This window comes from Octodon degus, unplaced genomic scaffold (genome assembly GCF_000260255.1).
Source record: "Octodon degus isolate 3935 unplaced genomic scaffold, OctDeg1.0 scaffold00166, whole genome shotgun sequence".
In the NCBI taxonomy this organism is placed as follows: domain Eukaryota; kingdom Metazoa; phylum Chordata; class Mammalia; order Rodentia; family Octodontidae; genus Octodon; species Octodon degus.
Genome location: NW_004524742.1, coordinates 5892792 through 5916066, shown reverse-complemented (window position 1 = coordinate 5916066; position 23275 = coordinate 5892792). Strand labels below are relative to the sequence as shown.

General features: G+C 34.8%; 1 protein-coding gene and 1 pseudogene across 2 annotated transcripts in view; one reads left to right on the top strand and one right to left on the bottom strand.

The window, feature by feature from the left end:
- The window catches only part of Katnbl1 (katanin regulatory subunit B1 like 1), a 54343-nt gene extending 39098 nt beyond the window's left edge, over nt 1-15245 (top strand). Inside the window, exons 2-10 of one of the 2 annotated variants that reach the window (XM_004643128.1) lie at nt 4135-4266; nt 4814-4854; nt 7298-7577; nt 9086-9204; nt 10291-10341; nt 10430-10519; nt 10838-10927; nt 11820-11913; nt 14834-15245. In XM_004643128.1, coding sequence (XP_004643185.1) covers nt 4150-4266; nt 4814-4854; nt 7298-7577; nt 9086-9204; nt 10291-10341; nt 10430-10519; nt 10838-10927; nt 11820-11913; nt 14834-14866 — 915 coding nt within the window. In that variant the 5' untranslated portion in view covers nt 4135-4149 and the 3' untranslated portion in view covers nt 14867-15245. The remainder of the gene's footprint in view (nt 1-4134; nt 4267-4813; nt 4855-7297; nt 7578-9085; nt 9205-10290; nt 10342-10429; nt 10520-10837; nt 10928-11819; nt 11914-14833) is intronic. The other variant, XM_023703223.1, reaches the window with a different exon arrangement.
- LOC101563075 lies at nt 345-883 on the bottom strand (annotated as a pseudogene).
- Nucleotides 15246-23275: the final 8030 nt, after the last annotated feature.

Sequence of the window (23275 nt, the reverse complement as noted above, 5' to 3'; positions counted from 1 at the left end):
ATTATTTTACTTGAAGTACTTTGGAAATGGAATTGAGTTTATGGGAAGTCATGAGTTTACTGAGTTTAGCATATTGACTTATTAGATTAACTTTATTTACTTAAAAATAGCTGCTTTTTCTGAAAATGTTTATTAAAATATATAGGAAAGGTCTTTAGTGTAAGTAAAAGTGCCCCAATATAGTATGTATCATGCTATAATCACAATTATTTACAATATTTTCAGAGAAAAATGACATTTGAATAAAATGCAAGAAAGATAACATCACATTTTAAACCCTTGATATTTCTACTGATTCTTCACATGCTGTGATTGATAGTTCCCCAGGTTTAGTTTTCCTCTATCTATTCCAGGAGATTTGCTTTGAAAATTTTTTTCGCCATTAAAAATTGTGATTCTCTGTGGGACCTTTTCAGCTTTGCCCGCCAGTTTTGGAACCAATTCTGGATTCTGTCTCTCTCTAGATTTAATTTGTGAGCTAAGTCTTCTCGGATATCAATGTCAGGATAGAGTTTACTCTAAAGACATTTTCCAATACTTCCATCTGGTTTTGAGTAAACACAGTTCTTGGTCTTCGTCCTCTGTACCAGCTCATGTCTCTTTTCAAGGCCAGTCTTTCTGAGGTTGAGAGGTAATGTTTGTGGTTTAAAACTCTTTCTTCTGTCCCTGGGTGATCCACTGTGCTAGGCAGACTCAGGACCGGTAGACACAGGTTACCATCTTTCCCTGAGGAGCTGCAGGCATCTGCCCGGGGCCTGTGAGGCTTCAGCGGCTGTACCCTGTCTTTCTTCTGGTCCAGTCCTAAGATGCTCTTGATGGAAAAGTAGCAGGGTGCGGGTTTGCCTTCCCTCAGCTGGGCCCCTTGCTGCAGGCCGGGAGACATCCTTCCTTGGGCTGGCAGCGAGGGCTCTGATCTTTCTGCCACCTCGGTCCTGCGAATGCCTGCAACAGATATTTATTATAGATCAGTTTCATTTTGTGGACGCTTCTTGCCTAAACCTGCTAACCTGCTGCAGTACATAGTGGTTGTCCTCTACTGGTACACAGCCTCAATCTTGAGATCTTTCTTCACAGCCCTCCTTAGAAGACCCTTCCCATTTCTTCTGTTGGGTCTCTAGTTCTTACCTGATTTTGCTTTCCCTTCTTTTAGTGGCATATGGGGAAGAACTTATTTTGAACTTTAAATTTCTTCCTATATCCTTCTCTTACCCTCACATCTGTTGGATAATTTAATTAGATAAAACTTTTAGGTTGAATTTTTTTTGGTTTTGTTCTTTGAGACAGGGTCTCACTATGTAGGTCTAGCTGGCTTTAAATTCACTATGTAGCCATGGCCTCAAATTCACAGGGATCCTGCTACCTCAGTCTACCAAGTACTGGGATTATAGGCCTATGCCACCATGCCTCGCAAATTGAGAGTTTGAAAAATTGTTCCATCTTGTTATCATTTGTATTAAGGCCAGATTTAGATACTAGGATGTATTGTCTATTTGTGTATTTTCTTCTCTGACTTTTCTTGTGCTCTGAAATTTGACAGTAATATGCCTTGTAGGTTGGTTTTTATCTATTATTGTGGCCAATAGTGTATTCTTTCCATCTGGAAATTCATGTCCTTCAACCTTGTATGGTTTTCTTAAATTTTGTCTTCAACTTCTATTTGTTTTCTATATATTCTTTCTCAAATTACTTTTATATGAATGTTGGTCCCTCTAAGCCAGTCTTCTGCTTTTTCTTTTTCTTTTATTTTGTGCTCTAGTCTGAGAAATATTCTCCACTTTCTCTTCCAATTTGGTTTTTTTCCTATCTTAGTTATATTCTATTTTTAATTTGCAACAATTTTGGGGATGTCTCATGTGTTATAATTTGATCTTTTCAGATTTTTTTAAAAGACAGATTTATCAAAGTCTAACTTGGGTACAATACGAATTCACCCTTTTTATTTGTTTAGTTCTATGAGTTTTGATAGGTAACTACCATCATAATTAAGTTCTTTGGGGATTTTTACCACAATAATGTCAGTATTTTTAGTGGTGTGTGTATGTGTATATGTGTGTGTTATTTTTTCCTGTGGAGATGGTCAGAGTTCCAAAAATAGTTCTGAAAAAAGTGTCTAGGAAAAAAGATTCAAAGCCTTTGTAAGTGGTAAAAAGAAGGTAAAATCTCAAAATTTAGCACATAAACTTTTACTTGATCCCCATTTTAGAATATGTTCCTCACATCCTCATTTACACCTACTGTTTCCCAATCCAAAGGACTCTAATTTACATTGTCCATAAAATAAAACTCTTATTAGTCTGTTTAAAAAATTTTTTTGTTAAAAAATATTTTTATTTATTCTCTTTCAGGTCTCACTGCATGGCTTAGACTCATAGTGATCCTCCTGTCTCAGCCTCCCCAGCGCTGGGATTCAGGGGCACACCACCATGCCCGATTTCAGTGGTTGGAAAGGCATGTGGTTCTGGGGATCAAACCTGAGGCTTTGTGCTTGCCAGGCAGGCTCTTAGACTGCCAAGCTGTTTCTGTGACCCTCTACTCTTTCACTGGAGTAAGGAAGGAGATTGTGACAGTGTCTTAAATGGGTAATCAGTAACTTGTTCTGGGGATCACTTTGGTCTTCATTGCTTGAGTGTTAGGTATGGCCGGTTCCTATACCTTTTGAGGATTCTCCTTTTTACCTTTCTTCTTTGCTGATTGGGGATTTGACTTTCTCAGATCTGTTAAGTCAGTTACCATTTTTGCTTTGCAACTTCTAAAATGTTACCATTTCCTCTTTGTCCAAATGGATTTTATACTTCTAAAAATCCTTTACTATCATTTTAATGGACTTTGAGGGAAGGATACTATTAATAATTGTACAGGTACAGTCTGTTGTCTTTAATTGAAAAAAAAACCTATCTATTTCTTGAGGGCTTACATTGTGGCATCGTGTACAAGACCCTTTACGATCTAGCTTCTGCCTATTCGCTAAGCTTCATTTCCTACTCTGTTGCAGCCAAGCTCCAGCCACATTAAGAGATTTCCAAACTGTGTTGCTCCCTCTTGCTCATGCTATTTGTCCTTTGAGACTAAGTTAAGCTTTGCTGATTGTCTGAGTGGTGGTCCTTGGTCAGAATGTGTATGGTATTGGAATTTCTGTTTACTTTTCAAAACTTCTCTCTCTAGAGGACTTAAACCTAGGGGTACAGGTGGAAGGGCTGCCTCTGAGTTAACTGCAGGAAATCTTACAATTCTCTAAAATTATTTCTATAGTTTTACATCCTTTCTGTATTTTTGGGTAATGTGGAATGTACATCAGAAATACCTGTGGGGATTTTATGTAAACACAGTTGTTTTGGGTTCTACCTCACAGATACGCTGAGTAGTTTCTAAAGTTCGGTTTCATTAAAATGTATTTTCAAACTTCCTAAAGATTCTTTAACATAGGATCTCTGAATATCTTCTACAGTAACTCCAGGCCTCATATATAGCAGATGCTTTTTAATGTGTAAAAAAGAATGAGGGAGGAATCTATGTTTAGAATATGACCTAAAATAATTTTCCTCTGTGATACCAGAGTACAAGTGACAAGTAACTGATTTCCTCTGTATATAATAGAAAGTCACAGCATCTGTTTCCACCAGTACTTCTACCTTTAGATATTACTAGGAAAAGGGCGAGAATAAATCCCCCATCAACTCCAAAAGAAGAGGACAGCTTTGGACAGCTAGCTATAAAAATAAAAGAAAAATTTAAGGATGAGCTTTAGAGTTAGTCATACATGTATAGTCTCATTTTAGTTCCTCTGGTTGATTATTAGAGTTTTTGTTTTGTTTTGTTTTCTTTAACCTAGTCATGTTCCAAAATTTTTAGGCCTCTTTATTACTTTATAGACCTGATTTATTTTATTAAAATGGTTAATGATGTGGAAAATGGGGAGATTGGCTTGTGACCAAAGAATGAAAACATAATTTCCTATAATAATATTCTGCCTCATATTTCCACTGTTTAAGGTTTTTATGATGTGTAAAATACAGCTGTATTATCTGCTTTACTTGAAAACCTCTTTTACAGAGTGGAGCTTTCAATGCGTGTTTATGTATGTGTTAAAAAAAAAGATCAAGTTATTTTGCTTCTCTTATATTCCCCCTTTTTTAGGTAGTTGAAGAGATTATGGCATCTGAAACTCACAATGTTAAAAAACGGAACTTTTGTAATAATATTGAGGATCATTCTACTAATCTTCCTAGAAAAAGGATCTCTAATTTCATTAATAAGAACATGAAGGAGGTAAGTTCATGTTTTCTAGGTGATAAATGAGTTAATTTAAACCAACAAGTCTATTGATAGTTGTAGTTAAATTGTTTAAATAGTGGGGTAAAATTCTGCTTAATCTCTTAGAGTTAAATATAACTAATGAAATGTAATCATTATACTCTTAAAGCTCTAAGACCCTTGTGGCAAGTTTACTGTTTTGACATGCTGTAATTTGAATATTGTAGTTTAAGGTGAAGCTCAGAGATGTTTTTTGTTCATCATTGCAAGGTTTATTAGCACTGATGTGATTTCTCTTAAACCATATTAATACTTCAGCTCACTTATTAAGAACTCTATAATATGTGACTAATGGTATGAAAAATATGGAGATGGATATGTGCTTTGCCAAAAATGCCTACATACAATATCATGCTTAATGATTGAGATCATGGCATCAGGATAGAGAAAACTTTCATCTGAAAAATATACTTGTTAAATTTTAAATTTATTGACATAAATCATAAAGTTTTTATAACTCTTTAATGAACTTAATACTACAACTGTTTACTTTATTATTTAGGTTAAGAAATCTCCAAAACAGTTGGCTGCTTACATAAATAGGTAAGATCTTCTCACCTACAAGTGTATAGTAGTTGTCCAAAGGTAACATAACATTTGGTATCATAAGAGACTAGATTGAGAAGCAGAAATGAGTAACCAGTTGCCTTCTGTTAAACCAAGTATTAGGGATTTGCAAAAATTAAGATATTAAAATATCATTTTTTTTATTGTTAAGGAAAATGCTTTTTAGGGGGTAATATATGATATGTTACTATGTATGTTAGTCTGCTTTTCATCACTGTGACAAAATGCTTAAGAAAAACAGTTTACAAACAAGAAAGTTTATTTTGGCATATGGTTTCAGAGATTTCAGTCCACGATTCCTTGCCCTCTTCCCTTTGGACGTGTGGTATGGCAGAACATCATGGTAGAGAGCATGTGAAAAAGGAAACTGGTGATCTCATGGTTATTGGGAAGAGAAAAGATGAAACTAGGAGCTGGAGCTGATTAGCCCTTTTGAGGGTATCTCCAGTGACTCAATTTCTATAACTAGACTCCACTCCTAAAAGTTCTACCTCTTAGTAGTGCCACAAGCTGATTTAAGTCTTTTACACATGGCCTTCATAGGACATTTCTGATCCAAATTATAACAGTGTTTTATGAATCTATTTTTAAAATGAATTAACTAACGTTTTAAAATGTTTTCTGCTTTAGTTTCTGATTCAGAAACATCAGTAGATATTGCCCACAAAAAAAATAGAGCTCTCAAAATTTTGAAGAATGTAAAGAAAGCATCCTGACACCAAAACATTTGAAAATCACTAATTCTATGAGATTTTCTGTTTTGTTGTCTCATACTTAAAATTAAAAATAGTTTAGCATATCACAATAAACTACAAAATAGTCAAGCTTGCATTTTTTTTTTTTTTTTTTTTTTTTTTAGGGAAGGGTCTACAAGGTGTTACTACTAGATCGGACTCATAGTGATCTGCCTGTTTACAGCCTCCCAGGAGCTGGGATCACAGGCGTGTGCCACCATGCCCAGTCTCAACTGCTGTCTTAGTGTGCCCCGAGGGCAGGGCTGGCAGAGCAGGCCTGAGGATCAAACCCCTGGCCCTGGTTCCTGCTTGCAGGTGCTTTAATCTGCTGAGCTATTTGGCCCAAACTTGCAGTTTGCTACAGTGTTTAAAAAAAGATTAGATGTCTAAGAATTTATAATTTTCATAATAGCCTTTAATGTTTTGTTTCATTTATTTATTTATTTATGTACTGGGAATCAAACTCAGGACCTTATGTTTGCCAGGCAGGCTCTATGCTGCTCAGCTATCTTCCTAGCTAATGTTTCATTTTAAAGGCATTTAGGGGATCGGGGAGATGGCTCAGTAGAATAAGTGCTTGCCTGGCAAGCATAAGGGCCTGAGTTTAATCCCCGGTTCTGCCAAAAAAAAAAAAAAGGTATTTAGTCACGTTTTTCTTCATTTTGTTTTGGTTATTTGTTGACTTGTCATTTGACTTATATTTAATTCATAATTGGTATTTTCCTTGATAGTTAAATTAAGTTCATTGATACATTTTAGATACACATGATAGCATTCATCATACACAATTTGTCCCTGTACTTATATCTTGATTCTTTTTTCTCTATTCTCCTACCCTCCCTTCAATCCTTCTACTCGTAATTTAAAAAAGCTTTATTTCCATTTTTTCCTTCTTTACACGTTTTTCTTCTTTCCAGTCCCTGTCCCCCTCCCTAGATCTTGTTCCCCTTCTTATTTGAACATTTTCTTCCTATTTTACAATATTTATTATACATTTTGGTCTTTATTGACACTTTTTGGTTTCTCATGCCAGAGAAACAATGTGGTATTTCCACATGTGTGTCCAGTTTGTTTCACTTAAGAATATGGTTTTAGTGTGCATTCATTTACCCAGAAATGTCTCCAAGTTTATCGTTCTTTATGACTGAGTAGTACTTACTGCATTATATAAAAACATTATATCTTCTTTATCCATTCATTGGTTGATGGGCAGTTGGGCTGTTTCCAAGATGTAGCTATTACAGACTGTGCCACTAAAAACATGGGTGTACATATATCACTTTTAATTCTTTTGGGAAGTTACCAAGAAGAGGTGTAATTGGGTTGAATGGAACCTCTGGTTTTCATTTTTTTTAAAAAATCTCCACACTGATTTATTTCCACAGTGGTTGCACCAGTCTACAGTCTACACTCCTACCAACAGTGGCAGGATGGATTCTTTTCCCCTCTGCATCCCTGCTGCATTTATTATTCATTGATTTTTTTTTTTTTTATGATAACTATTCTTTCTGGTGTAACATAGAATCTCAGGATTATCTTAATTTACATCTCAAGAGTTAGCATTTTATTATTCTACTTCTAATTTTAGTAGATTACACTCACAAAATGTGGTCTGTTAAATCTCTGTTTAAAATTTTTTAAAGGTTTTCTTTTTTATTCACTTAAGAAAATAAATTCTTTTACAGGACAGTTGGACAAGCTGTGAACAGCCCAGATATACTACATAAGGTGATCTATCGCAGAAAGAAAGTTCATCATCCCTTTCCAAATCCTTGTTACAGAAAAAAACAGTCCCCTAGAAGTGGGGGCTGTGACATGGCAAATAAAGAAAATGAACTGGCTTGTGCAGGCCACCTGCCTGAAAAATTACACCATGATAGTCGGACATATGTGATTAACTCCAGTGACTCTAGTTCTTCACAGACAGAAAGCCCATCATCAAAATATAGTGGGTTTTTCTCTGAGGTAAGTTATTTTGTTGTTTTTAGCTTACCTTTATTTCTGTTATGTTACTATTCTTTTATTTGCCTTTATTTCTAGCAGAATCATCGCCCATTGAATATACTTATTTGAGTGATAGTAACTTCTTGAAAGAGAACCAAATTTGAGTCAGTAATTTACCTCCTTTTGCTTCTTACGTTTGCAGTATCTTAAAATAGAACAAAATGCTTCACAGGCTGCTATAAACACCCACAATGACAATTTGACCTGTAGAGATTTAAATGAAGTTTTGGAAAAGGAGAAATCTCACCTGCAATGAGGATCACTAAAGGCATTTTCTCAGCAAACTCACTCTAGTTCAGTACAGTTGATCTCAATAAAAGTGTTTGTACAGGTGCATATATTTAGAGACATATATCAAGATGTTTACTGACACATAATTTTAATAGATAATGACCAGAACTAGTCTAAATAAATTATATAAAGACTAGAGTATGTGCTAGTTCTTAAAAATGAGGTTGATATTGATCTGTTTTGACTTTGAAAATTATAGTACAGGTTAAAAGCTGTGCTTTTTATTTATTTATTTTTTTTTGTGGTCTCAAGATGCCTTGAGGGCATCTCTGGTTTCCTGGGAGAGACTGGGTTCGAACCAGTGCATCTTGGGCCTGACTGCTTTGTTTAAGCAGGCACTGAAACAACTGCGCTAATGGGCAGGCCCCCAAAGAACTGAGCTAGGGCCAGGCCCCCTGTGCTTTTTAAATATATGGACAATTACTTGTTTTTCTAGAAAATGGGTTGGAAAGATACATGCAGCTCTGTTAGAGAGGGATATTGGATATTTTTGTGGGCCAGTAGAATCTATTCACTTTTTATCTCACATAGTCATCCCTCAGTACTCAAATGCTTTGAAACACTTCAAATTTGATATTCGGTATATTTTGACATGAATACTTTGTGCTGATACTCATTTATTTGATACTTGACTGGCAAACTAGAACTTGTCAGCATTGAGTATTCTCCTGACAAACTACCCTTTCTAGCCAAAATAATTTGTTTGGTACTTTGTATTTGTACCACTCAGAACCATTTAACAGTGAGTACCAAGATACCATACTCAGTGAGTGCTGAGATACTGTTTTAACCTTCATACAACTGGAATAGACACATAAATGACGTAGTTAACACTTGTCACAGAAGTGAGTTTTGTGGTACCTTTCTTATGCCATTCAGTTAGTAATGACTAGCCTATATGCTTACCTTTTCCTTGTATCCATATTTATAAATTCAATGCTAGGTTTGTGGATGGGCAAAAAATTTATTTTATGAATTATTGGGATTTTAAAACTTTACAGTAAGAAAGGAAAAAAAACAGATTGTAAATTTATTCACATTATATTCAACTGCAAATCTCCTTCTGAAAGAACCACTTTTGGATAATTTAAAACTATGTCAGACTATTTTCATTGAAGAAAATAGTTTCAGATCATGTTCCGGAGTGCTTTTTATTAAATTAGCTTATTGCCTTTCAGGTTTCTCAGGACCATGAAACAATGGCCCAAGTTTTGTTCAGCAGGAATTTGAGATTGAATGTAGCTTTAACTTTCTGGAGAAAGAGAAGTATAAGTGAACTTGTAGCTTATTTGGTGAGGTAAGAGTGACCTTTTATGTACTTACTCAAAAAATAATTTTCTTTCTTTTTTTTTTTTTGTGGTACTAGGGATTGAACTCAGGACCCTGTGCTTACCAGGCAAGCGCTTATTCTACTGAGCTTATTCCCCTGGCCCTAATAACATAATTTTTAGTGTGATATTAAAAGTGCCTCATCATGTTTTTAGTGGCTACAAAAGTTTAACTTCCTTTGTTTAGCTTCCATAGAGACAATGGTATGGTTTAAATTACATTCCTCACCAATCTAAGAATAAACAGAGTACAGGAAACCATTTCTGTTTATCAAATTGAGCAAAACTATTAGTTTTTGTTACTACTTTTCTATAAAATGATACTCGTGGGAAAACTTAACCTTTTAAAAATCCCCTTTTTGAGATTTTTTTTTTTTTAAATGTATTTGGTATAGAGTCTCACTGCGCATCTCGAACTCATAGTGGTCATCCTGTTTTCAGACCCTCAGTGCTGGGATTACAGGCGTGCACCCCCCCCCCCCCAGTCTCGGTGGCTGGCTCAGTGCACGCTTGCCTAAGCAAGCGCTTAGGTCCACTGAGCTATCTCACCAGCCCTTTTGCTTGGGAACTTTAAGTATTACCTTCCTCATGTTATTCAGATCTCTCAAATACCCTTAGGGGAGCCCTTCCTTGTCCACAATACTTAAAACATCTTAATTTTTTACTTCTGTCTTCCTCTGTTGTTTTCTGTATACTATTTACCATTTTCAACCTACTCTATATATTTAACTTGTTTATTGTCTGTTTCTTAACCACCTCCATATCCAGTACTCACCTGTTAGGATGCAAGCTCTGTTTTCTGCTATATTCCCAACACCTGACTTATCATCGTCACTGAAATTACTTAGTAAATAATGAATTTCTCAAAAGCAAGAGCTTGGTGCAAAAGCCCATGGTTCAATTGCTAGTCCTGAAGGAGAAGGAGAAGAAAAGAGGAAATAAAAAATGAATGAGTAAACAAAGGGAGGGAGAAAGGGAAGGAACAAGAGAAGGACAGTCAGGCAGGCAATAATAAATCAGCAGTCTAAGGTGTGCTACTTTTCTTGTACCCACAGAATAGAAGACCTTGGAGTTGTGGTAGATTGCCTTCCTGTGCTCACCAATAGGTAAAGACAGTATTTTTCACAAAAAAGAAAGCTTAAAGAAAACAAATTATAGCCCATTTATATTTTTATAACTTAGTATTTCTTTTAGTTTACAGGAAGAAAAACAGTATATCTCACTCGGCTGCTGTGTAGATTTATTGCCTCTAGTAAAGTCATTACTTAAAAGCAAATTTGAAGAGTAAGTGCTAATCTAAATTTCAGTTTGTTTTTCTCCAGCAATTTTGATTTTGTGCTTTGTGCATATATATGTGCTAGGTCAGCCTCCATGAGATACTTGTGATTCTTGTTTTTAGAGGGCTATAGTATGATTAAGAGAGGAAAATAAAGTTAATAATTACAAAAGTATTTACAAGTGTATACATAAAGTACAGCTTTGTGAACTATTTTAGAAAGAAAAATCAACGTGTATATGTGAGTTTTTTTTTATGGGGAGGATCATCTTTGTAAAAGCTTCTTAGAGAATGACACTGATCTTTATAACACAATGTCATTTCAGATATGTAATAGTTGGTTTAAACTGGCTTCAAGCAGTAATAAAAAGGTGGTGGTCAGAACTGTCATCCAAAACAGAAATTATAAATGATAGGTAAGTATACCTTCAAAGGTAAATTCATGTTGGAATTTCTTTAGGAAAGCAACTTAAATAAGGTGGTAATTTAATTCCATGATCATCAGTGTGTAATATTTAGGTCTTTCATTTTCAGATATATAGTAATTTATGATAGTATTCATTTGTGAAAATCATATAGAATTTGAATTGAAGAGCTCAGTATTCCCTTGGATCTCTTCTTCTGGTAAAATAATACCCTTCATTTTAGTAACAGATCACAACAATAGTTACTCCCATATCTATTTTATGAAGAAAAAGAATAAGGGAGAAGGAAAGAAATGCTTTCAGGGGGCCAGGGATATAGCTCAGTGGCATAAGCGCCTTCTGGGTAAGTGCAAGGTCCTGAGTTTGATCCCTGGTACCACCAAAAAAGAAAAAAAAGAAATACTCTTCGTGGAATAAGAAATGAAGGCATCCTGCAGCATCCTTTTTCTATCTGGGATATTAACCTGAGAATCCAATGCTATCCCACTTCTGAAAGCTGTATTATAATCTGAGTACTGAGTAGGTATGAAATGTGTATTTTATCAAATGAGCCATATTTTCATGAAGGCACAAAGAAAGTATTTCTCAACAGTGTCTTTAAAGTCTGTACTTCTTTCTTAGCTCTCAGAGTTTCCCACTTCATAGCTAAGAACAGGTTATACAAATGCCTTATTTTATCAGCTGACAACTAAATAACCTTGAGTTTCTGTGATTGATATATGCTATTTTAGACAGTTGCTTGACTTTAAGTAATATGTAGTTCTCTTTTGATAAAACTTTGAAAAATTTAAAGCTGTTTTTATTAAGTATATTTACTACCAAGTCCATATCCTAAGAAATGAGAAAATATTTCTCATTTTTTATGTTTTTTTTTTCTTCCTAGAAATATTCAGATTTTAAAACAACAATTAAGTAAATTGTGGGAACAGGAAAACCATCTAACTTTGGTTCCAGGATATACTGGTAATATAGCTAAGGTAATCTATATTTAAGCTTAAAATTTAGGCATTAAAAATTAGAAATAATAATATTGTACATGTATAAATAAACTTTTCATATCTCTAGGCACAATAATTTGATACTGTTCTAAAGGTAGGCAAACTTGGTAGCACACACTTTAATCCTAGCATTCTGGGAAGTTGAGGCAGGAAGATCTCAGGTTCAAGCCAAGCCTGTACAACTTTTCTCAAAAATCCTTTTCTTGAGAAACTAGGATGGGGGAATGGAGAAAAAAAGGAAGAGAAGGGGGGAATACACACACGCACACGCACACACACATACACACACACACACGTGTGTGTATATATATATATATCTCAGTTATACTGCTTATTTTTCTTAGTTCGTTAAAAAGAAAGGTTTATGCTAATATTGTTTGGACAGTTAAATACCACTATCTTGCACTCTGAATAACTAATTTAAAGATAATGATATGCAATGTATCCAGCATTGTTATCCTCCTGTTAATCTTGTTTTCAATTTTTATTATATTTTTTTCTCTTTAAAATAAAGTCTTGGGGCTGGCCAAATAGCTCAGCATATTAATAAGCACAGGGGCCAGGGGTTCAATCCCTGGGTCTGCCATGCCAACAGTCACGCCCCCTCCCCGCATGCTGAGGTGGCAATTGAGACTAGCCAAGGAGGCATGTGCATGTAATCCCAGCTCTTGGGAGGCTGTAAACAGGCAGATCACTGCAAGATGAATCTAGTAGTGAGGCCTTGAATACTTTGTAGACCCTTCCCTAAAATACAATAAAGAAAGAAAGTCTTGAAGAAAAGGAAATTTTCTCAAAAAAACCCACCTGGGTTCAGTCTCCTCAGTACAAGAAAAGAAGGGCTAAAGGCAGTTTCATTTTCACAACTGCTTAGTCTCTTTGGTGTTATCTAGGCAGGAAACAGGAATTAGCCACTGAATGTGTTTCACATCCAGTCACAGAAATGTTGTGCTAAGGAGCAATGATCTAGTTTTAGCCAGAAAAAAATATTTGAAAAATAAAAAGAATCAGGATGACATCAGAAAATGCAGTGACACTCAGGAAACAAGAGAAAAAAATACAATCAAATGGTTGTGGAATATTAATGTGTAATTTGGTTTTGCTAATGTTAAGCATTTTGAAAAATAACTACATGTTTAAATCACAGAATAAATGTAATGTTGCTCCTTATTGATTTGACTCTTAAAGGAAAAGGTATTTTGCTAGTTTGGATTGTAATACTTGAACTCCAGAAAACACTGGTAGTTACAATTACAAAAAAAATATTGTTGCCAAGTATGGTGGTGCATGCGCATGCGTGTAATCCCAGCACTTGGGCAGCTGATGCAGTAAGATTGCTAAAAGTTTGAGACTAGCTTGGACCACACAACAAGACGTTTTCTCAAAAAAAAGTTGAGAAGTATTTCCAGGATAGGGATGCAGCTCAGTTGTGCAGCACTGGCTAGCAAATACAAAGCCCTGCATTCAATCCCTGGTGCCAACAAAGAAAAGAGAAAAACCTTCCCCCGAAGGTTTTTTTTTTTTTTTTTTTTTTTTTGCAGTTGAAATAAATAAAATAGTCTTTAATAATTTAAAGTAACATTACTGTACAATATGAAAATAAAGATACATAAATGTTAGGCTCTATAATGCCATAGAAATAAAATAATTATGTATTACACAAAACAGTGCAAGAAAAAAATTCAAATAAGCTTTTGGAGTGCAAAGTTTAAATTTCCCATTGTAACTTATCATGCAGACATAGCACTCAAGCCATGCAATGGTCTATGGCAAAGTCTGTGAGCCAGATGTGCACTTACTTAGAATCCAAGCACTAGGAGGCGGCAGAAGCACCACAACTTCAAGGCTAGTCTGGGCCACATAGTGAGTTCAAGGACAGCCAGAACTACATATTGAAACCCTGTCTCAAAAAATGAACCAAAAAAGTATTTCCGTTCCATTTACTAGACCTGATGGTATCATAAGTGAACATTATTCAGGAATATAAAAACATTATTTGGTTTAAGAAAAAATATTCTGAATAAGGGGATTTATGTCATAGACTTATAAAACTTATTAGTTACCTTCAAAAAAAGAAAATGTTATCAAGCAAGGCATTATCACTCTGTGATTTTACTCTATGGAATTCTTAATGCTGAGAATCTCATGAACATCAGTTTCCTAGAAGTTTTTGTTGTTTCAGGTATTTAGAGTATGCATAACATAATATTAAAGGGAGAGGCCTTGGGGCTGGGGAGATGGCTCAGTGGAATAAGCGCTTCCCTGGCAAGTGCAAAGGCCTGAGTTCAATCCCCGGTTCTGCCAAAAAAAAAAAAAAGAGGGAGAGGCCTTGTATTTTGGATAGAAACTGAGAGGTAATTATTTCCTTAGAAATATGTTTTCATGAAAAAAAACTTTCAATTTTTAATTTTTATAAAAAGAGGAGCTTTATTGCAAGTAGGACTTTATTATTGAAGACTGTTGAGTGATTCAAAGTTCAGCATGAAGTTCCCTAAGTCTATAATAAAACCTTTGTTATAAAATTAAACCCTCAGTTAAACTGTTAAGTGTTTGAAGTAGAAATCAGCAAGAGTCTTTCATTTAGCTAGCCTTGAGTTTATGTAGCACTGGTGGAATTGGTGTGTTATTTTAACTAGGAGATCAGTTATTTGAACACAGGACCCCAAAACATTTACTGATTTAGCTGATATTTATTAAATATGTGTAACATGTTAGGCCCTGTGCTAAACAAAGGAGATTTTTAAAGAAGATTGAGTAAAACTTGTCTTTTAACTTTGTAAGGTGACGAAGGGAATCTAAGGCAAATGGAGCAACAAAAAAGGCAAAATAACATGGATTGTGTGTGTTTGTATTTACTATACTGGCTAATGAATTGTTGTTGTTGTTGTTCTTTATTTTTAAGGATGTAGATGCTTATTTATTGCAGTTGCATTGAGAGATTTCATCTACTAAAGAACATTTGGTTATTTAAAAACATCCCTGGACTGTATGATTTTCAACTCTGAACTGTGGAAGAAATCAAAACAATCCTTTTCTTTTAAAAATCCACATAATGAAACCACTAATGAAATCCTAACAATCTACTTCACATTGAAGTGGAAAAATATCCAAAAGGAGCAGCTTCAACTTCAGCTTCAGTCAGGTGAAAATGCACTATGAAGATTGTTCACCTTTGCTGCATTTGGGGCTTATGCTTATTTAGTAACATTGTTTAAGAACTACTGGGTCTTAATGCAATCTTGCATTAAAATATAATTTATACTATGTGAGAAAACATGACCGAACTTATACTAGGAACCACAGAGACCAATCATGGATTTTTTGTGTTTCATAAAAAAAGAAAAATACCTACCTGTGTGCAGCTATTTTCCTATGTTGAAGAGACTTTCAAAATTTAAAACATCATAATAATCAATATTAAAATTTTTTGTATACACTTAAGATACTGTGTATACAAATGCCTTAATTATTAATAAGCCAATGTGTTATGATACCAATATCTTTTTGCTTTTAAAAAGTAGAACCAACAATGCTTCTGGCATGATAAAATCATGGAATTAAATCAGGGGTTTACATTCATATAGAATGTTTTTGTTAAAACATATTCCACACTATTTTTGATATGTGAGAATATTGTCAATATCTCTGATTTTTTTGGCCAGAATTTTCTTGTCATGTATGTATGTGTTATTACTGTGTAAAGAAAAAGGTGAATATATATCTGTATGAATGTTTAACTGGAAATGTCCTTGGAGTTGGTTAATTTATATTCACTTTTTACTTTGTATAGATCTCTTAATATTTTTTCATTTCTGTATCATTTAAACTCCATTTGAGTAAATTCACTAAATATTTCTATTTTTTGCTTTTTTACTTCTGATTTTTATATGAATTCTAATCCTTTTTCACTACATATGTTCTAAAGAGTTACAGTGCTTTAGAGTTGTTTACAGCTAATGCTGGCCTTGTATTTTAAATTCCAACACTATACGTTACTACCTCTTCCAGTGGTTAGTATGAAATGCCAGCAGACTGCATGTGATTATTTTTGTATGTCATTTTTTAAATACCATTTGTAATATCAGTGAACCCAATTCTGTAAAGTATTAATAGCTCTAAATCTTACCCATCTTGAAAGTGATTAGGGGTTTAAAACAACTACTGGTGGTTCATACATCATCTCATCTTTAATAAACCTGTTACAGGCATCTGAAGGAAGAATAAAGCAAATTTTTTATCTGCACAGAATTCCTAAAGAATATAAATCTTTAATATTTATGCAGTTAGTAACTATTCCAGCATCTTTTTTGCTGTAAAAATGTTTAAAATGTTACCCTTCACTGAATTATATCTTGGTATAGCTATATTTTATATATAGCTATATATTCCTCATGATGAGAATCAATTGTAGTAGTTGGTTGTTAAGTTTGAGTATTCTAAATTACTATACTCTTGATTTTAGAAGTGAGTTATTTAAGAAGTTATTTCTAAGATGTGGAAATTTGAATCATAAACTTGTGCCATCTGTGTGAAATCTTAAGACGATGAAAGGCAGCCTTTCTTTGTACCTGTTCCTTTAGTTATCACTATCTTACTTAACATTTGCATGCATCCACTTGGAGTATGGTGCTAATGCGACTGAGGACAGGAGTATGATGGCTAGAAGTTTGCTAACTTTATGCATGCACAAAATGATTTCATGACTACACATTGCACCTTCCCCGAGGTGTGTATGCTTTACCATAAATCATTATCCTCAAATGGGAAGATAAGAAAATGATTGACCTATTGTTACTGTAGTCTCCTGACATTTAAGATAAGCTATACAAAATAAGATACCTAAGATATTATATAATTTTTAGTTTCACGGTTGTGGGTTTTTTTTTTTTTTTTTTCTTTTAGACAGGATCTCACTATGTAGTTCAGACTAACCTTGAACTCACTATGTAGTTCAGACTGGCCTTGAATTGCAGCAGTCTTCCTGCCTCATCCTCCCAAATACTGGGATTACAGATGTGTACCACTGTGCCCAGCAGTTTCCCAGCATTAATACGGCTTCGTATTATTGGCTAAATAGTATCTATCAAAACCAAATTTCAGTAACTAAACATCATCAAAAAGTACAAATACAAGTGAAATAAAGTAAGAAAAAGTATTATCTTTTTTGTTTTGTTTTTGTATTTAGTACAGGGTCTACAGTGTCTCACTACACAGATTGGACTTGGAGTGACCCTCCTGTTTTCAGCCTCCCAAGCACTGGGATTACAGGTGCGTGTCTCCATGCCCAGTCTCAATCAACGTCTCAGCATGCCCCAGGGGCAGAGCTGGCATAGGCACCAGGATCCAACCCCAGTCCCTGTGCCTGCCTAAGCAGGCACTTTAATCTGCTGAGTATCTGGCTGGCCCAGTATTATCCTTTTAATACTGAAGGGTTTTTTTTTTTTTTTTTTTTTTGCCTGAATTTAGATTTGTTGAAGGCAAGTAAGATAATACTCTATATATACTTAGTTATATAAGGAAGTAGTCTTTAGATCATAAAGATTATTCAGTATTCACAGAGATTACTCCAATGTTCATTTTTTGCCCATTGCAGTTTTCCTTAGTACTTACCTCTCAGTTACAGAATTATGACGAGTATTAGGTGATTTTTAAGATTTTTTGAAAGAAAGATGTTAAGGCCGGGTTTGGTAGCACATACCTGTAATCCCAACACTTAGAAGGCTGAGGCAGAAGGATTGTTGCAAGTTTGAGACCAGCCTGGGCTACAAAGTGAGCTTAATAGCACCCTGAGCTGTATAGTGAGACCCCTGTCTCAAAAAGATTAAAAAAAAAAAAGAAGAAAGAAAGGAAGGTAGAAGTTTAAGTGAATAAGTATTGTTAACTATTTCTGTTGCTGTTAAGCTTTTCTCATGCTACTGTATTTTCTTTTATTTGGCCTTTTTTTTTTTTTTTTTTTTTTTTTGGTACCAGGGATCAAAATGAGGACCTTGCACTTGCTGGCAGGCACTTATGCTGCTGAGCTATGTCCCCAACTCACTACTGCATTTTAATTAGAGCATTCTTATATCTAGAAAGAGCCAAAGCAAGTGTTTGCAATTTGTTCAGGCTTTTGTACTGACCTAGTTTGGGGCAATTGTTATTTATAGTTCATTTATTTCATGATGCTAAGCAGTATACAAAATGGAGGAACTATTCAAGGTAGCCTTTTTAGGTTTTTTACCTTAAATTCCTATACTTTGCTAACTTTGCAAGTATAAGGACAGAGAATTTATTGAGGTGAGAGAGGGTTATAATCACATTCGCTTTTACTAGGGATAACATGAATGGATTTTGCATAGTGGTTATGACCAGAATAAGGGAAATAATCTCAAAGATCATTGGCACTAATTATTTACATGAATCCTGACATGTGAGAATTTGAATATAAGTATCCACTCACTTTGGGAAGCCATAAATATGAGAACTAAGCCCAGTGCTTCTAAGCATGCTTAGTACATGTCATTTGTGTGAGTTTAATGATATTTTTCTCACCTTTGAAACAGTTGTTTTCTCACTTAGATAACTTACCTGTTTTATATAAGCAATGGGTAATTAATCGGAGTGCAGATGTTAGCTGTTGAATGCTGATAATAGAAACTATTTAATAACTTAGTGAAGGACTCTGAAAAAGCAAGGCCTAATGTTTCCTTGTATTTCCATTTACCTTCCTGTTTAAGAGGAAGAATATGATGTCAATTGCCTTTGTTTAAAAAAAAAAAAAAAATCAAACAGCCCTGGACCATCCTGTTGGATACACTGCTTCTTTTTTTATTTTCTGATTACCTCAGAAATGATATTGCATATTGGTAGTTATTTATGCCTATTGTCTTGCATATTGGTAGTTATTTACTATTTTCTTTCTCCCTTCATTTCTAACTTTGAAAATTGTCAAAACACTTTGCAACATACTTCTTTATAATTCTATAATGAGTGTAGAAAAACTCATTCCTAAACACTGTATATTTCTAATTTGTAATACAACTTTATGAGTAATAGAACCAACTATAACAATAAAAGTAAATACTACATATTATATATTTACTATCCTGAATACATTTTCCAGTGTTCTATATAACATAATATTTAAAATACTATAGTCATTATAATTTTGTCTGGATCAAATTACTGATTTAATAGTATCTTCTAAAATCAAAGTTCAATAAAAATAACTACAAATACAAATAAAACAATATATACCATGGTATTTTTCTTTACAGACTATAAATAGTTATAAAACAAAAAGACAGTTACTGTTTACCAGTAATTCCATACAAGGACAAACCTGCAACTGCCAATGGATTTTTCTTAGCAAAACTTGTTATATATTCTTTTAATATACAGAATTATTATTTCGTGAATTAAGAAGTTTGGTTATTGGTGTTTGTCTTTGCAGTACTATGGCTCAAACACAGGACCTATAGCACATTAGGCAGGTGTTCCTCCACTGTCACACCTGAGCTGCCTAAGAAATTTTCAGAGGAGAAATGGTGGCAGTCCAGATAAAAATTCAGCTCCTAACCACTAGGAAGAATGTATGCAATGTGTGAATTATTGAAACTGTCCTACCAATTTGATTTGAAACTGTCTCATTGCTATTTGTTTATCAATAAAATTATGGGGAAAAAAAAGTTAAAAAATAAAATAAAGTGGACAACCAAAAACAAAAAAAAATTCAGCTCCTACATGCACAGAATCTGGTGTTGATTCTTAAACTTTATTCCTCATTTTCATTCAGATTTAAGCCAAGGTGATGATTATTATTACTATTACTATTTCAATATTTTAAATCTGGCCAGGACTGTTGTAACCCTGGATTTAGACAGAGCCTCATCTAATCCTAATTATTCCTGAAGGTCCCTATTGCTAAATACTGTTACCTATGAATTTCAAGAATAAGTTTCAAGGATGTAAACTGTTAAGTTATGTACACACTTCCCCACATGGTTTACAACCTCTTGGTAACCTCCCCTTCAGCCGGAATGAGTTTGTGGCTGTGTGTGGAATCGTTATGCTTTTACAAATGATTTGAACACTCCACAGAACTCACCCAGCTAATCATTTCCTTGTTTATCAGGCCTCAGCTTAACAGAGGCACTGAGAAGGCTTCTGTATGACCTCTGTGTTACGGCTCCCTGCCAGCCGCTCTCCAGAGCTGGTCTAGCCCTATGTGCACGTGTTGGGTACAGTAAATGCCTAGTTGTTTTCAGGTGTTCTCATATTCTCAGTATGTAGCACATAGTGTGGCATGCACTTGGCATTTAATTCTTACTGAGGAAAGCAAGAGTGTGGGATCTTCAGACATAAATTGAATAAGCAAATAACTTAGTAATCCAAAGGCACTTTTAGCCTTGACAGCCTAATACCCAGTAGTTCCCAGATAAATCTCCAGTTTTCTTCTCTTTTTTTTACTATCCATGTTCATGCTACAACAGAATAAAACCATTAGCTAAAATATGTTTGATCCTTAAAAGTTGTTTGCTTGTTTTTCTATTGTATGGTTTCTACATTTTACATAATAGCCATGTATGTGAGGACCACCTACAAAGTGCAGAATTGAGGAATTTTCATGTAATATGTGAAATACATAAGTTTTCTTAGGATTGGGAGTGTCCGTTGGCATTCTTTCACTTTTATCTGAAAAGTCATTGAGAATAGTGTGAGGTACAGTAGGGTTTTTTTTTTTTTTTTTCGTTATAAGTTCCTTTTTAAAAAATGACCAAAGTACTAAAACTTTTTTTTTTTTGCACAGTAGGGATTGAACTCAGGACCTTGCTCTTACGGACAGGTGCTTATGCTGCAGAGCTATACCCATGGCCCTTTCATAGTATAATACTTTTTTCTAAAACAGACTAAAAACCATGAGAAATAAAACACCTGCAGTTTACTCAGAGAAAACTCCTATGTTCTTCCAGATTTTCTTCTATGTGTATATATATTTTTAATCCAAATGAATTTATTCTGTACATACTGATATTTGGTATGTTTTCTACTTACCCTACACTTGAGCTTCAGGGTAACTAAAAGGCTTTTTTGCCTATCAAAACTGTATGTTCTTAAAATTAAAAAAAAAAAAAAAAACCCAAACTATGCTCTGAGAAGATACTCTTAAATTTCTTTGGACAAATTGGAAGAGGCCAAAAAAATTTTTACAAGTTGCATTGTTGGGGTCAGGGAGATAGCTCAGTAGAATAGGTACTTGCCTGGCAAGTGCAAGGTCGTGAGTTCAATCCCTGGTAGCAAAAAAAAAAAAAAAAAAAAATTGTGTTAGTGGGGGATTTGTTTTCTTTAACCCTTCTTTATCTTAGGAATAAAGCTTATAGGGAAAAGTAATGGGTTTTTTTGTTTGTTTCAGGTTTTTTTGTTTGTTTGTTTTTTTATGAGGTTGGGATCTTGCTGTGTAGTCCAGTCTGGCTTTTCACTCATATTGATCTTCCTGTCTGAACCTCCCAGTACTGGGATAACAGGCATCAACCACAGTGCCTGGGTAAATGATATGATTTCAGTATTTTAGAGAAAAAACAAGTTTGTTTGTTTATGGAACCAGCACTGAGCTACATCGTAGGTTTATTTAAATAATCCTAAATATTTGGGACCAAAATCACAATTCAAACTACTGTTTATTTTCTCAAGCCATAAAACAATCTTTTCTTTCTTCCTTTTTTTTTTTTTTTTTTTTTTGTATTTTAGGGAAGGGTCTACAAGGAGTTGAGGGTCTCACTACTAGATTGAACTCGTAGTGATCGTCTGTGTACAGCCTCCCAAGAGCTGGGATTACAGTGATGCGCCACCATGCCCAGTCTCAATTGCCCAGCTCAGCATGCCCTGGGGGCATGCCCAAGGATTGAAGCCCTGGCCCTTGCGCCTGCTTGCGGGCACTTTAATCTGAGCTATTCGGCAGCCCTACTTTCTAAATAAATACAACGCAGACTTTATAAAACTGACGTAGCATTAAGCAGTGCTATGAATATTGAATCAAGACAGAAGTAAAAGTTTAAGATTCAGCTGTTTTCCAAAATAAATTCCTGCTATCCAATCCTCTTGCCTCAGCCTCCAAGTTCTGGGATTACAGGCATGTGCCACCATGCGCAGGAAAGTGCTTTTAATTGAGTGGTTTTTCCTTTCAACCTAAATAGTATTCATAGGATTCTGTGTTCTTAATTAAAAAGTAATCATTGCGTTCTGTTGTTGAAGAAATTCAAATTGTGCTAGTAATGGATAAAAATGGTGAAACATATGAACTGAGGTAGATAAATGTGTGTGTATGTGTGTGTGTGTGAGAAAGAGAGTGAGAGACAGACACAGAGAACATTATCCTGTGCTTTCATAAATCCTACAACTATAAAGATTGTTACACCAGCCCTATCCCCAGGCGTGCTGAGTCTGCCACCAAGTCCTGGCTTGGTGGCTCATGCTTGTAATCCCAGCGCTAGGAAGACTGAAAACAGGATCACTACAAGTCTGAACTGCATAGTGAGACCCTGTACTAAATACATAAAAAATAACCATAAATAAAAATGATTGTTATTCCCTCCCCACCATTGAACCCAGTCTTGTGTATGCGTGGCAACCCTTCTAACATTGAGTGCTACATCCCCAGCCCTTTTTGAAGTTTTATTTTGAGACAGAATTTCACTAAGTTTTCCAAGCTGACCTCCAATTTGTGATTCTTTGATTCAGCCTCCTGAGTAGCTGGGATAGAAGGTGGCATATGCCACCATACCCAGTGGGAAATCATTTTCTTAAACACTGAACATAAAATTCTGTTAAAGGAGGTTAGAAAAAGATTACCACAATGTGTCTATGTGGAGTAAGGAGTTGGAGGGTATGGTTCTTACAAATAAGTACTGTTAACTCATTGTCAAATAGTACATTAATTTTTTACACTACTACCTAGGTGAAATTCCTCAGCCTTTATCAGTTCTTTAAAAAGTATTCTTTATGGGGCCAAGGAAATGACTTAGTGGAGTAAGCACTTACCTGGCAAGTGCAAGGGCCTGAGCTCAAACCCTGGTTCTGCCAAAAAAAAAATTCTTTGTTTAGCCTTGTTTGTTTGTTTGTTTGTTTGTTTGTTTTTCTTCTTAAACGGTACTGGAGGTTGAACTTAGGACCCTGCACTTGCCAGGCAAGTGCTTATTCTACTGAGCTATCTCTCCAGGCCCAATTGTTAGCTTGGTTTTAAAAGAAGGATTGTTTGTTTTAAAGAACTAGCAAAAGTATTCATACAATTTTTTTATTTTACTTACTAAACCAGTTAATACAAAACACATCAAAAGAAAATTGTTAATGCCTTACTAATTTATATATA